Genomic DNA, 15,176 nt, shown 5'->3' with positions numbered 1-15,176 from the left:
TATATATGTGTATATAAAATATATATATAGTAGCGTTATTGTAGTTTAAAAAATGAAATATATATATATATATATGAACCAAGAACATTAAAATGAAGTTAAAATACCTTAAAGGATCGTTAATAACACACGGTTTAGCTCTCTCTCTCTCTCTCTCTCTCTCTCTCTCTCTCTCTCTCTCTCTCCGCACGTCCTTTCTTGCCTCGTGCGCTTCCTAGTTGTGATTTCTCCTGCCTTTTTCTCAACGTCCTCGATCCCACATCGGGACCTCTACTGACTGAAGTTGTTTGATATTTTTTCTAGAGCTTTATCTGAAACTTCAACCGATTGAGTCTTCTACCCAAGGTTTCATGTTGTCAGCACTATTGTTTTCGGTCCAAATTGCTGTTCAATTTTTTCAATACTATATCGATTATAGAATATCATCTTCATAACACCCATAATGAATGAATCTTGGAAACAATTTGGATCCTTAAGTAAACTGGGATCTTCGGATAGCTAGCAATTCATCGGCAGCGTATTTCCGTACTTCCATCCGGCGTAAATATTAATGTGTATTCTCGGCATGGATTTTCTTAATTCGTGCCCTAGCGGTAGCACGCATATCATCTTTATTATTCATAAAGCAGTTAAGTAGTGTTCTACTTAAGTCCGATACTGGACCTTTTTTATCCATGGTCTTCACAAAGGCTTGACAATCAGTTTTTAAATAAAGTGCCTAATAAGTAGTGACGGGACTTCTTAAGAACTTCGATTATAGCCAGAACTTCTAATCCATAACTGTGCTTTTTCTTCTCGGCATCTGTCTTTTTGCTCATGTACTGTACTGGAACTGATTGCTCATGTAATGTACTGTACTAAAACTATCCATCAGTATCGTCTCATTGAAGCAAAACGACTCCACAGCCTTCGCTCGATACATCAGTTTGCAATTCTATCTCCTTTTTGATAATCGAAAAACTGGATTCATAGATAACTTTCTTTTTAGTTGATTAAAAACTACTTCCTATTCTATTCCGAATCGGAATGGTTTTCTTTCTTAAGCATTCATCTTTCTTAAGCAGCTCAGATAGTGGACGTGACAATAGGACATAATCATAAATAAATTTTTTGAAGTATCCGGAGTCCCAACTCTGGAAATTCTGGATTTGTTTCTTCGTCGTAGATCTCGGAAAATGTGTTATTGTATTGATTTTCTTTGATGATGATTTAATCGTTCATCTTCTGTCATATGATGTGTAAATATTTAATGCTTCTTTAAAAAATGTGACTTCTTTCAGTTAAATTTCAATCCATACATCGCAGTTTTTAACCATCTTTAGTCTTTCTGGACTGTTCCTCAATCTTTGCTGATATGATGAAATCCATATACATAAATACAACGTTCTTTCAGATCAACTCTTTAAATATTTTGTTAACATAACATTGGAATACTGAAGAGCTGAATGGACGTAGGAATTCGTATTGAACGTTTGAAACTATAATGAATGTACTTGCGACTCTCTTCTTCACAGACGCGTGAAAGAATCTATTTTTGAAGTCAATAAATATCTTGGCTTCCGTCAATTTACCTAGTTGATCTTCCACTATCAGTAATGGGTAATGATCTCGTATCATTTTTTTGTTTATTAGGTGTACAACTTTGCTTCCGCCGTTTTTCCGAAATTCGAGGCTTTATTGTAAAAAACTGGTTATACATTTATGATTCAAAGTATTGTCCATCGGTGGCCACTACTTTCTCCCATCTTTTGGGTAGCGTACGAATCCCGCGTCGACAAAACTGGTCATCTTTTGAGGCTACTCACGAATCGATCCAATGTTTTACTTCATAAGACCGGAAGTGCTGGTCAGCTAGCCCGTGTGCCATTGATCGAAACAAGTGATAGTCAGAGGGAGCAACGTCTGGAGAATACGGCGGATGGAGTAGGACTTCCCATTTCAACGTTTCCAAGTATGTCTTGACCACTTTCGCAACATGAGGTCGAGCATTGTCATGCTGCAAAATCACTTTATCGTATCTCTCGTTGTATTGCGACCGTTTGTCTTTCAATGCTCGGCTCAAACGCATCAATTGCGTTCGATACCGATCGCCTGTGATTGTTTCAGTCGGTTTTAACAGTTCATAATACACTACGCCGAGCTGGTCCCACCAAATACAGAGCATGACCTTGGAGCCGTGAATATTCGGTTTGGTCGTCGACGTGGAAACATGACGGGAACTCCCCATGAATTTCTGCGCTTGGGATTATCGTAATGAATCCATTTTTCGTCCCCAGTCACAATGCAGAAATCCCTTCCGTCTTTGCCTTTCAAGCAGCTGTTTACAAGCAAACAAACGCCGTTCAACATCTCTCGGCTTCAATTCGTACGGCACCCAATTTCCTTGCTTCTGAATCATTCTCATGGCTTTGAGGCGTTTTGAAATGGCTTGTTGAGTCACTCCCAATGATCGTGCCAATTCTTCTTGATTTTGACACGAGTCTTGCTCAAGTAATGCCTCCAATTCTGCATCTACGAAAACCTTCTCTCTTCCACCGCTATGCCGGTCTTCAACGTCAAAATCATCGTTCTTGGAGCATTGAAACCACTCACGACACTGTTCTTTCACTAATAACGGCCTCACCATAAGTATTTGAGAGCATTCGATGAGCCTCAGCCGCAGATTTCTTCATATTGAAGCAAAAAATTAAAACCTCCCGCAAATGACGAGAATTTGGCTCGTAAACTGACATTTTCAATCGAGAATAACTTTATGATGCAGACACAAATCGACTAATGTTTCTATGAGGTTATGTTGACAGATGCCCAAGTTTATTGTATGACGTCTATCTCTTCTTCTTCTTTTTGCGTTATCTCGTCATATTCAGCATCATAAATTTAAAGGTATCCCGGTCTATTACAATACTATTTTGTAGTAAGAACTGGCCAAATATCATATTGAATAGCGCTGTTAGGAACGACGTGGACTTCCGTTTTACATTTATAAATATAATTTACATTTATACATTTATACATTTACATTTATAAATATAATTTATAATTTATAATTTATATTTATAAATATGCCGTCGACATTTATATTTGCTCTGAATCGTTTATCATTTTGATTTCATGTTGATCCAATTCCAGTTATCAAGATCAATCCAGTGCTAAATGATAATTTTTCTAATTCATCATATTTTTTATATCTCATCATGTTAATCTCGCTGCCCGTGTCAATTAACGCTACCATCATGAGAGTTACCGTGAGAGTTCTCGACTTGCTTGATCACATAAGAATTTTTAGTCATCGTTTCGATTGACTTATTCGTCTTTTATCCGATATTATTTATTTGGACAATCCGCCGATATATATATGCTCAAATGGTTATAATTGAAGCATTTTTACCTTTTTCTTTATCTTGGTAAATGTTAGACTTATGTCCAACATTATGTCCACAATTAAAACATCGCTCTTTTTTCATTTCAATTGTGTTCTTTTATCTTATTTCTTGCTGTCTTATTATACTTCATTAATCTTTTTGATCTTATCCTTTGTTATAGCATGTAAGCGGTCACGTATTTCGTGTATACTCTTAACTTATTTTTTTCAGTTCTTCTAAGCACGTGCGTGCGCCATAGAGAACCATCTTGTTGACATCATCGTCGTTAATGCCTCAAACCACATAATCGATTATTATCGATTCTTCGGAGATATCTCTCTTCGAAGAATTTGCTAACTAGCAAATTCCAACACGGCGTAAAGATATTGCTGAATATTCATCAATGAATGAATACTGTGGCTTCTGTTTCCTCTTCATCAATTTTTTATGTACTCAGTACTCGTTTTCTTTTTTTCGAAACTTGTTCAATAGAGATTTTTTCTAACATTCAATGTGTTGGTGACATCGTAGAAATTTAGCCACTTTTTTAAATCGCTTTTCGACCATAAACTATTCAAACCATATACTATTCTCTCTAACTCATTAAGATTAATCATCCGTGCGATATCTTCAAAATCGGACAAGCACTTCTCGGATAGTCGACATCAATAATGAATGTTGATATCAATGCTGCTATCTCTCGATCATGTGATATATCCGTCGTTCGTGGATTAATCTCGTTATATTCCAATCTACAATATAATATTCGAGTTATAAATAATCTTCTCGTCGTCTTTTTTCATCGCGATATCATTTATGCATCGTATGTCGTGATCGTGATGTCAAAATTCTGCATGACGGCGATTTACTTTAAGTCGTCGTATTTCACTATGCTGTGCCTCCTCTTCTGAATAGTGAGAAAACTGAATTCGTTGTCGACTTTCGATCCTATGTCGGAGATCGCTGTCTTCTCTGCGTTGTTCGTCGTGTTCCTCATTATTTTGTGATGAAATAGATTGCTGTTGCACAACTCGCTTGTGTAGTTGTGAATGTCGTTTTTGTCGTACTTCATCATCTAGCATTATTATTGTATCTGAAGATACAATCATAGATTACGATGGATTCATTTTTTCTATTTGGCCACCATCGCCGTTGGCGTTACTATCATTTATGCTGGTATTCTTGTCGTGATTCTTGTCTTCGCTTTCTTCTCCGTTCGATGTAAGCTGACTTAATTTGATTAATCGCATGCATAAGCGCTGCTAATTTTTCTTTGGATCTAGTTACTTCGAACTAAAAATACACATAACTTAACTAACTATTCGATTATAAAAATATTAATCAATAAAGATTTAGTTTAGCCTCGTATTTCTTGTCATCGTCAAAATGGAAATTTGATTGCGCAAATGTCTTTGCGATTTGTTTTACTATGCTCATCGTAAAAAACCGTAAAAAAAAACAGCAAATATAAAGCATTAATATTTTTCAACTTCGTAATGTAATTACTAAGCTTATTCGGGAATATCTTTCCAAGAATTAGCTCGATCATCCTTCTCACCGTAATTGTGTTGTAAGTTATGCGTAGATTAGTTGACAAATTTTCATGATTCTTTCACTTTTCAGCTCTTCGTTCAAGTCCGGCGTCGAGCTTCCAATATGCGTTATTGTAATTTAAAAAATGATATATATATTTGAACCAAGAACATCAAAATGAAGTTAAAATACTAAATATTAAAATTAAAGGATCATTAATAATACACATGGTCTAATTTTCTTTTTTCTCTCTCTTCTCGTCTATCTTAGAATATAAAAAGAGTAACGCCAATTAGCCGGAAGTCGCCATTTTGTGTTCTATATCTATCTGCAGCAATTTTTCATTTTAATCTCTTCTTTTTGAATGTTGTCTTCTTTTTAAAACAGTAAGGACATTTAATGGAACCAATCAGCATTATAGACATTGGTGCCACTTTCTTTATATCCGCACGCATGCACGCACACACGCAAGCACACACGCACGCACATTTACATATGTATATAAAAAGGGACAGTAACTTTGTCCACTAGACATAAGAAAAATCAACAATTAAATCCAGGGATATTTGCTCGCCAGTAACGCGACAACAGATCGCAAATATCGACAAGACGATAATTATTTCAACTATGATAAGACTTGAGGAAATGTTGATAAAAGAGAAATCGATGTTACACCCATTCTCCCTAAAAATAAAACTCATCAATACAATCATAAACGCTTTAAATAAAGAAGGTGATGTATTATCATAATAAGAACGAGAGCAAGTCAAATCTTACAGCGGAGGCGATGCTAATTTAAGGGCAACTCTCCAATGATCAGTTAAAACTATTATCATATCAAAGGGGAAGAAAATCTTACAAATTTGATTCTTCAATTTGCCAACTAGACATTCAAAGAACCACCTTCAAAAAGACGTCTATATGAAAGATATCACGAGAACGAAACACACAACCAGAAAAAAAACCTGTTCTCTAGTGCAAGTTGCACTTTTGCATAGTCTTGTGGAACTTATTAAAATCTGTGCGCGAATTCCGAGGCGACCATTCTATCACCGCTGCCATCAAGACCAGACCGTTGAGACTCAAACTACGAGACTCAAGCATGCCGAAGGAAAGTTCAAATATTCCTAAAGGGCTTCTTTCAAAAGCAAACAGTAAATCTCTCCTTTTAAATCATTTAATTCGGGAATTTAACTAAATTAATCTTCGAGTGAAATCTCGAACAAATTACCATCGTCTTTATTGAAGTTGGCTTAGGTTGGGCCTCCCTCTCATGGGACGTTACCTTGTCATAGTGAGGGGGCTCACTTCATGCCGTCCCCCACGGTCGAGGCCTGCTGGTGGGAACAATCGGCCGGGGATGCCGGCGCGAGGTGCTAAGAGCGTTCTATACGGATTCCTTCGTTAGATAAGAGGAATTTGGACACGGCACTTCAGGAAACGGTTCTCATATGAGATCCATTTCCCAAGTGCCAATAGGGAAAGGTGATCCCGATTACAAACGCCCGGTGGCACGGCATCGTTAGGAGAAGTTTAGCTTCCTGTCCATGACGACGCGGATACTCCCGTAGATGTGCTGCTGTGTCGTTGGATGTTCCTGGTAGCACGACGTGACACATGCACGGAGGCGGGGGTAGTTTACCATCCCAGGAGTGTGAATCGATTCCGTTCGATTCGCCGGGTGGGTGTCGATGCGTTATGGGATGCGAGGTGATGGGGGACCGCGTGGACGTATTCCGCGGTGGGATCCCTATCCTCCATCCTTGGTGATGGCCATGGAGCCGCTCGGAAGTATTCGGAAGTTTGGACCGAAGATGATGGCGGAAGTAATCACGCGATGTTCGCGTGACGGCATCCTTCCGAAGCGAGACACCGAGGCCCACGGATGAGTTGATCGCCACGGGGTAGGATGGGCGTCGCCTTCAAGACCCAAATTGTCTGCGGGTGGCGCCACTCTTAGCGGTACCCTCATGATCGGAAATGGGGGACCCCCGAAAGCCATGGGAGTTCATGATTCGCCCTGTCCACGGTGAGTAAGAGGCCTAGAGGCCAGTCCTGGATGTTTGTTCTCGGGATTCGTGCTATATGCCAGTCCCCCAAGGCAACTCGAGACCCCCCTCTCTAGGTTTCTGGAAAAGAATAAGGGCACGCCCGGATGGCGGAGCCATACGGAGAATGGAAGCAGACCTGTTATGGAATATTTTTCACTTATTACTATCAAAGAAGAGGCGGAAGCGTGCAGGAAGAAATCCTTGTGAAAAGAGGAAGGACAAGGAGATCAGATTCCTGATTATTGCTGGCCTCTGGTCCTTCTTCCTTTCCACGAAGGAAGGAGGCCTTAAACCGAAGGCAAAGAGATGCTCTGGCTGAAAAGGGGCATGAATAAGCTCCCGGAGAAAAAGAACAGTACCATGCATGGCGACATGGATATGATTGACGTCACCGCCGACAGAAAATGTAAGATCCGGCGGGTCGAAGTCGGCTCCCGCTCGAAACCGAAATGGGCGCACCGTTCACTAAGTCCCTTTGCTCGATGGCTTGATTCCCCCCAAGAGAGGTGCAAATAAGCTGCCAACTGAAACGACGAATCGAGAAAGCAGCCCTCCCAGACTGCGCTCAGTTAAATCGGCTGAGATAACACTCATCGCGCTGGCATGGTCCCTGGCGGAGGCGATGGCTGTCGTGAAGCAAAAGGTTAGCCTGACGAAGCTTCAGATCAAGGAGCTCTAAGCCAGATGAATCGTGATGGTCCTTGAGATCAAGGGCCCGGAGAGTCCTTGGCTTCCAAAATGACAGAAGCCCTCCAGGGCTAAGAGTTTCCCGGCCCGTCAAGAAGACTAAACTCAGGCTAACGGGGTTTGATGACTCCGTCTCCCGAAGGGACGTGACCAATAGTCGCCACGGGGGGGCTGTTCCCCCGGCAATGTAAAGGTCCGTGATCCGAATGATCAGCAACAGCTCAGCGTGGATCCAGTGTCCCGTAGCGCAGGACATGCTCCTTCATGCGCTGGACGAGAGTGATTCAGGCTTGTAATGATCGACTCTTACGTTTTCGCCAACAATAGATGGGACTCGACGAGGTCTGGAAATCGACTAAGAACTCCCCGCCATGCTATCGTGAAAATTTTTTACACAATGGTGAAATGAGAGGGCCCTTGACATTCTAGTTTGTTATTTTCGGCCGCAGTTACCGTTCTGGGAATTTGAAATAAAACTTCTGCTGGAGTTGGACGCGATCATGAGAAGGCGCTCTCCCTGCCCGACTCTAATGGCCGGGAATTTCAACGCCCACTCCACAAAAGTGGATGCGAGGGGGGGAGGATGATTCTACCGCACTGATGTCAAAAGCCGTGCGGTGATGGAGTGGGCAGGCGCTCGATCTCTGCCTGGTTAACAGAGGGAGAGCAGCTTTGCCGGGGAGAGTCATCGTAGACTTGATCTGAGTATCATCCTTTGTCGCTGACAGAATGTTCAATTGGAAGGTTAACCTCGGTCTCCTGGCCGAACAATCGGACTACATGGCATTTTCATGATGATTCGAGCGACTGCCAGCCAAAAGATCAAAGAGCGCCAAAAAGACTAGGATATCAGATATCTCAGGATATCAGATATCACTCAAAAATCTGGATGCCATCCAAATGGCAATGATCCTCATCTGAGCAACGTACAGCCCGAGTGGGAGCGCCGAGAAGAAGGTGGAGACTCCGAGGAATGATGATCCAGTTATCTGACGCCTCGATATTCCGGAATTGTAAGGAATCATGGCTCGCGTATTAGTGGTCGCCAGAGATCGCCGCACTAAGAGAAGCGGCAGTCTCAGCAAGATGCCACCTGGCATCGAGAAGATGAAGTGTTTTGGCGGACGCGGGGCACAGACTACGCGAAGCGCGCAAAGTCCTCCGCGTAGCGATCCGCAAGGCCAAGGCCGCCCAGAAGTGGACCGAGATGGTCTCAGACTTGGAAATCCATGGGAGCTTTCGTATCACGTTGTTGCGAAGAAGACACGACAGTGGATGTCCCAACTAAGAGAGAATGGAGAGAATGGATTCCCAGTTCTTTAAGCGCGTGGTGAATAAATTATTCCCCATGCGACAGCATCCATCCTTATGATGGACCACCCAAGCAAAGGAGCTGAAGGTCCGAGAAGATCCAAATCCATCACAGGATCAAAGGACAGTCCAAAGCCCCTGGTCCTGATGGGGTCCATGGCCGTGTCTGGACATTGGTCTTCGGTGAGCTCAGCGGTCTGAGGCAAATCTTTTTTTAACATTTGTCTCAGACAAAGAAAATTTTCCTCAGTCTGGAAGAGGGCCAATCTGATCCTCCTTCAAAAGATAGACCGGCGGAGTCATCATCTGATCTGTTTGCTGGACAATACCGATAAAATGCTAGAACAGATCATCACTCACCGCATCGTCCGACACTTGTGCTGGGAGGGTCCTGACCTCCATCCATAACAGGATTCTTGAGGGGCACTCGATTATCGCAGCCATCCGGCAGGTAAAGGTGCTTACAGAGTTCATGGAGAGGAGGGAGTGGCGTTGGCGGTGTCATTAGATATCGCATTTAATACTCTCTCCTGGGATAAGATGATGCAGGCGCTTGTTTATCATAACATGCTCGCATACCTACAAGCATACTTTATCGCCATTGGTTTGTAGCCTCCGTGATAGACTCGATTAAGGAGGCCACTGCGATATTGGCAGCGGCTGCGCTTCCTTTCCCCTAATCTGTCCCTCTCGCTATTATCAAGGTGTCATCCGCATAGCAAACGATATGGCGTCCTTGCGAGAAGGCCCGGCGGAGCACCTTGTCGTAAATATATGATGTCCCATAATAGGAGGCCCAAAATCAACCTTTGTGGAAATCCCGCACGACATGCTCTTCTCCATCGGCGAATCCTTGTCTCGGTATTTGAGCTTCCTGTGCCGGAAATAATCCTCTGGGACTGGAAATGACGCCCGAGAAGACGGAGGCAATTTCTTCGAAAAGGCGAGGGAAAAATGCCATTTCCGGCCGATCACCGGTTAACCAGATAACAAAACGTTCTTTGGCATAAGAAAAGAAATAGGTGCTTAGTACAAATTTCTCTTCAATTGTTATTGTGTTGCTGTCACCAGGGCAATAATAATTTCGTTTAAGTCAATCTAAAGACATTATGCAGACAACAGTTGTTTGCACAAACGGAAATGCTATAACAAACATATTTCCATGTTGCTACAATCTTTGGAAATCGTTTTTGTAAAATATTTAATCCACATTTTTGTCAATGGAAATGGAGTGTCGTCGAGCAATATGCGATATCGCCAGAAGGATCGTTAATAATAGAATTAAATTTCTCGATTTTAAAAAACAACATAAAATAAATAAAAGACGCAGCATTAGAAGATTTTTCAGCTGTATTCTAATAAAATAATTTTTTAAAGTGAGTTCCAAGGGCTCTAAGATGAAAGGTATAATACTTTTTTTGAAATGTTTACCAAGTAAATGAAATCTCTTAATACTTTAATATGTATTTTATTCTGCATTGTAATTTTATTCATAACTTACACTTGTCAACCAAATAAATAAAAAAAGTTTAAAATTAACTCATAAGTCACTTTAAGATATCTTTCAGAGTTCTTTATAAAATATCTTAAAGATGTTTCTTATCATATCTCCTTAAAATTGTTTATACACGCTTGCCTACAATGCATAACTCTGTATACATCGGTTATTGCGAAGAATGTTAAAATCTCGTCTAGTCTAAAGGATTAGGACGCTCGCAGGGAATGCAAGAGATCCAGGTTCGATTCCTGACTGAGGCAATATCTTTCGCATTAAGTTTATTACATTATTATTTTTAAGATTAAATTTGGGAAATTTGGGGGATTATTAATATTTCAGATTGATTGCGTTGAAAGTCCGACAACTATATCGGCATGCAATTATAATTTCTGAAATTAATTCATTTAAATGAATATATAACAGTTCAATATCTTAACATTCAGACCGTAGTGGCGCTTCGTATTTAAAGTAATGTATAATCTAACATAAACGGTCTTATTTCCAATCTTATTATTCCTTAAGATAATTTATTGTTTTCTTTTATGTGTAATAGATATACATACGCATGTATTTTTAAATGTGAGAACTCTGTATGTGTATGTGCATGTGTGTGTGCGTGTACAATTATGTATGAGGTTATAAGTATATTTATGAACACTCTATACACATTCACACACGCGCACGCCCACACGTATGTATACACAGGTGTATACATACATAATATATTACCCATAGAACTCATTTTAGTGTTACTCAGAATCTAAAAAGTGAACGTCAATGTTAAATCCATTTGGAATATTTATTTTATGTCAATTTTTTATCCTCTTATTCTCCTTATTCTTGTTCTTGTCTTACATGTGACTAGTTACTCACATGTGCACCTAGGTAACAAAATACTAGCAATACGCTAGCAAACTTGATCATGATATTACAGCAGAAATTAAGCTGCTGCTTCCTCATTAAGCTTAGTTACAACATAATCTACCAACACAGAACAGGAGAAATGCAATAAAAATTGAGTATTCTTTGCTACAAGTATAGTGACAGCAAATATCGGACAAAGTTTGACATATAAAATACTAATAGCAGAAAGACAGCAAAAATCAAGCATAATCTGATGTCACATTGTGACAGCGAAATCGCGGCAAAATATAGCACGATTTATTATATAAAATACTGACAGTAAAGCTACAGCAAAAAAGCACAGCCTGTCATCATGATGTAATTGCAAAAATGCGGCAAATATAGAATTGCGTTATCAATTGCTAAGTAGAAATTACGCAAAATAAATAAATATAATTCATCATAAATTCATCATTTAACTTTTTCATTAACTAAATGCATGTTTATTAAAGAAGTATATTTAATCAGAATAAGAGTTTGCTAAACAGAAATTGTACTTTTAATTTTTTTGCATCTTAAGTAGTGTTAATAAATAAACAATTCTCCACATTGAAAACCCAATTGTTGCTCGATTTAAAAAAAAAATCAGTTTAATATTCGGAATTCTCTATAGGAATTACGTTAGAAAATGGTAGGAAAATACGAGATAAATATTAATATAATAGATACGTTGTCTAGCAGTAAACGAAAGAACTAAATCTTGCGCGATTTGAGTTAAGTGAAGTATAATCAAATTAAGAAGAATAAAAATCTAATTAGACGAATAATTTCACGTAGTAAAATGTACTCAAAGTCAAAATATATAATTGACCGATCTGAAATAAAATATATTAATATTAGATATTCATTCAACTACCACAAGGATGATTTAACTGCGTAATAATAATAAATCTGCATCTATATGGAGATTAAATCAATCATAAAGAAAAGTACATTGAATTAATTATTTACATAATTCAAATGATGGAGCGGTACAGTCATAAATATATTTACAAAATTAATTAAATCATTATTGGTAGTCAATGAACGTAAAAATAACAGGCTTAAAAATAACAGGAATACAATAAATTATTAATGGTATTTTACTTTGATTTAAAGCGAGGGAGCGTTTTAAGAACTCAACAGATGGTGCGTAAGAGAAATTCAACGTCTACCTATAATGTACAAGCAAGAATAGTTAAATGATCTTTTCATACTTCTTGTCACATCATGGACAAACCTTCTTTTCAATCGATTTATATGATAGAAAAATTAATGATTAATTAATCGTTTTACAAAGTAAACGGGATCGAATAAATTTAATGAATTGTTGTATTAGATAAATTATTAAAGCTACTTCACTCGAAAATAAAGTAGAGATTATCTCAAAATTATTACTATCAATATTGAGTTCTCGTTACTTTATAGCATAGTCCAGTCAAAAGTCAATCTATTCTATCGCAGATTTATTTCAGCGTGCTCATAAAATTATTTTAATTGACGATACAATTATATTCGTTTATGTACAATACTATGTACCAATACTAATTTAATCAACTTTATAAATATTTTAGAGAAATAAATTCATTTGTTTATTTAACATAAGGAAGATATTAAAGGAAGTTAAAATATTTTTTGACACAATGCGACAGTTAGCTCGCCATATTTAACTCTGAGATTGAGTTGGTTTACTTCAATTCGAGTTGAATTTCTAAATCTTTTTTTATAGTGTCCATGCCGCGTTTTGAGCAGTTACATTGTGACAGCAGAGTGTGCTCGATTTTTGCTGTATTTTTGCTGTCAATATTTAATATAATAAGTCTATAAAGTATCGTGCGCTAATCAATTGCACCACTGGAACTGTTGATATAATAAGTCGATGACATTATGTCAAACTTAGCTTTGGTTTATTTTCTTTTATATATTGTGCCAACATATATTGTTTGAATTTTGTTCCATTTATGTTGAATTATTTTGTTCAATTTTTGTAGCATTTTTTAAAATATGTTATGAAAAAGTATCTGAAAAATATTTGCTGTATTTTTGTTAATGCTAATTGAAATGACAGATCGTGTTCGATTATTTTCCGATTTTTTCCAATATATTAATTTTTTTAATGTCATCTAACGGGAAAAACGCCACGAACTTTTTCACACCTAATGCATAAATAAAATAAAGCATAAATTTGCAGTACTTTCAGCACATCTGGCTATCTGGGCGTATATATACTATATGGGCTGAAAAGTCCCGGCATTTTTCAATAGCGCCACTAGAAAATGAACATGATTCATTTCAAGAGGTTCATCTGTCACTAGTTTATGAAGTTTCATGACATTTCGTTCATTTGTTTACAAGCTACAGTCGTTTAAATGGCGCTATTTTCGCCTTTGTTCTGTCCATCATCACGATAACGCACCGTCACACACGTCCTTGAAAGCAATGACCAAATTGGACCAATTACGATTCGAATTGGTTGCTCACCCATCGTATTCTCCAGACTTGGCTCCCAACGACTATTATCTGTTCCCAAACCTCAAGCGGTGGCTTCAGGAAAAGAGATTCACATCGAATGAGGAAGTCATCGCAGAAACTGAGGCGTATTTCGAAGCTTGGACGTTTCGTACTACAGAAAGGGCATCGAAATGTTGGAAAATCGCTATACCAAGTGTATCGCCCTCGAAGGCAACTATGTTGAGGAATAAATATAACTTTGCCCAAAAAACACTTGTTTTCATTAAAAATCCCAGAACTTTTCAGCCCTTGTAGTATGCGTACCTATTACAGATAAATGAAAGGATCAAATTACCTTAAAAGGAGAAATGGTGGCATTCAAATTCTGTGACTTCAAAGTGCTATATCTTTTTATCTATTGATTTTATGAATGAGACAATGGAGACATTTATTCAAAATCACAAGATGTACAACATCTCAAAACGGACATATCTCAAAACGGACTAATTTGATTGGAAATCATTTTTCTATAAAACGTGCGGAGTCCTTTTTGCCAAAAAAAAATCTCAGAATACGGCTAGAAATATAACTCTTTAAGGACAAAAGATTATTTTGGATCACTCTATATATATTCAGAGATTTCGACGCTCATACAACTGTGTATCGTTACTGATTGAACATTAAGTCATGCCACTTGATGGAGGTATTCCTCAAGATCTCATCTCCTAAATACTGAAATGTCTGTTTTTCATAATAATAGAGAGAGAATGCCCAAGGACAAAGATATATATAAAAGGCGGATATTTTTAATACAAACCTCGCGCACGCACGCACGCACGCACGCACGCACGCACGCACGCACGCACGCACGCACGCACGCACGCACGCACGCAGTTTAAACAAATCTAAAGATGTCATTTTTGTCTATCCACAATAAATTCATAATAAAATTCATTAAAATTACAGAACTGAAGCTATACTTATCGAATATTCCATATTATATCCTAATATACGCTAATTTTATCGTAAAAGAGGCTTATTATATTCATGTTATAAAATTAACATTAAATTATAAATCCAAATATTTTTTTTTTCATATGATCCTTTAATTTTAATTTCTCTTTGGAATTATTTATTTTACGATGATTTTTAAGATAGTTATAATTTTTCAAAAATACTTGCATTTGCCGTGACTTTGTTCACATATTTGTTTACATAGTTTTATAAATTGTTATTATCACTTCGCTTTTTAATTGTGTACTAAAAGGTTGATATTAAGTAAAATTTTGATTCAAAACTATCTCGTTATTACGATGCGACTCTTTAATAGAAGTATGAAACGAATGTGCTCACGAGAATAGGTGAAGAACAAAAAATGACGAGTGTGAATAAAAGTTAGAT

The 15,176-nt window shown here is 38.1% G+C and overlaps 1 protein-coding gene across 6 annotated transcripts in view; it reads right to left on the bottom strand.

The window, feature by feature from the left end:
- Positions 1-15,176, bottom strand: part of LOC108685777 (ecdysone receptor) — a 286,435-nt gene that overhangs the window by 6,784 nt on the left and 264,475 nt on the right. The window contains exon 6 of one of the 6 annotated variants that reach the window (XM_018190746.1): positions 13,939-14,099. The exons of the other annotated variants lie outside the window; for them this stretch is intronic. Coding sequence (XP_018046235.1) covers positions 14,059-14,099 — 41 coding nt within the window. The 3' untranslated portion in view covers positions 13,939-14,058. Of the gene's footprint in view, positions 1-13,938; positions 14,100-15,176 lie in introns of those variants that run through there. 6 annotated transcript variants of the gene reach the window in all.

Source organism: Atta colombica, unplaced genomic scaffold (assembly GCF_001594045.1).
Source record: "Atta colombica isolate Treedump-2 unplaced genomic scaffold, Acol1.0 scaffold157, whole genome shotgun sequence".
NCBI lineage: Eukaryota > Metazoa > Arthropoda > Insecta > Hymenoptera > Formicidae > Atta > Atta colombica.
Note: the sequence above shows the minus strand (reverse complement) of the source record. Positions and strands in the feature narration are given on the sequence as shown.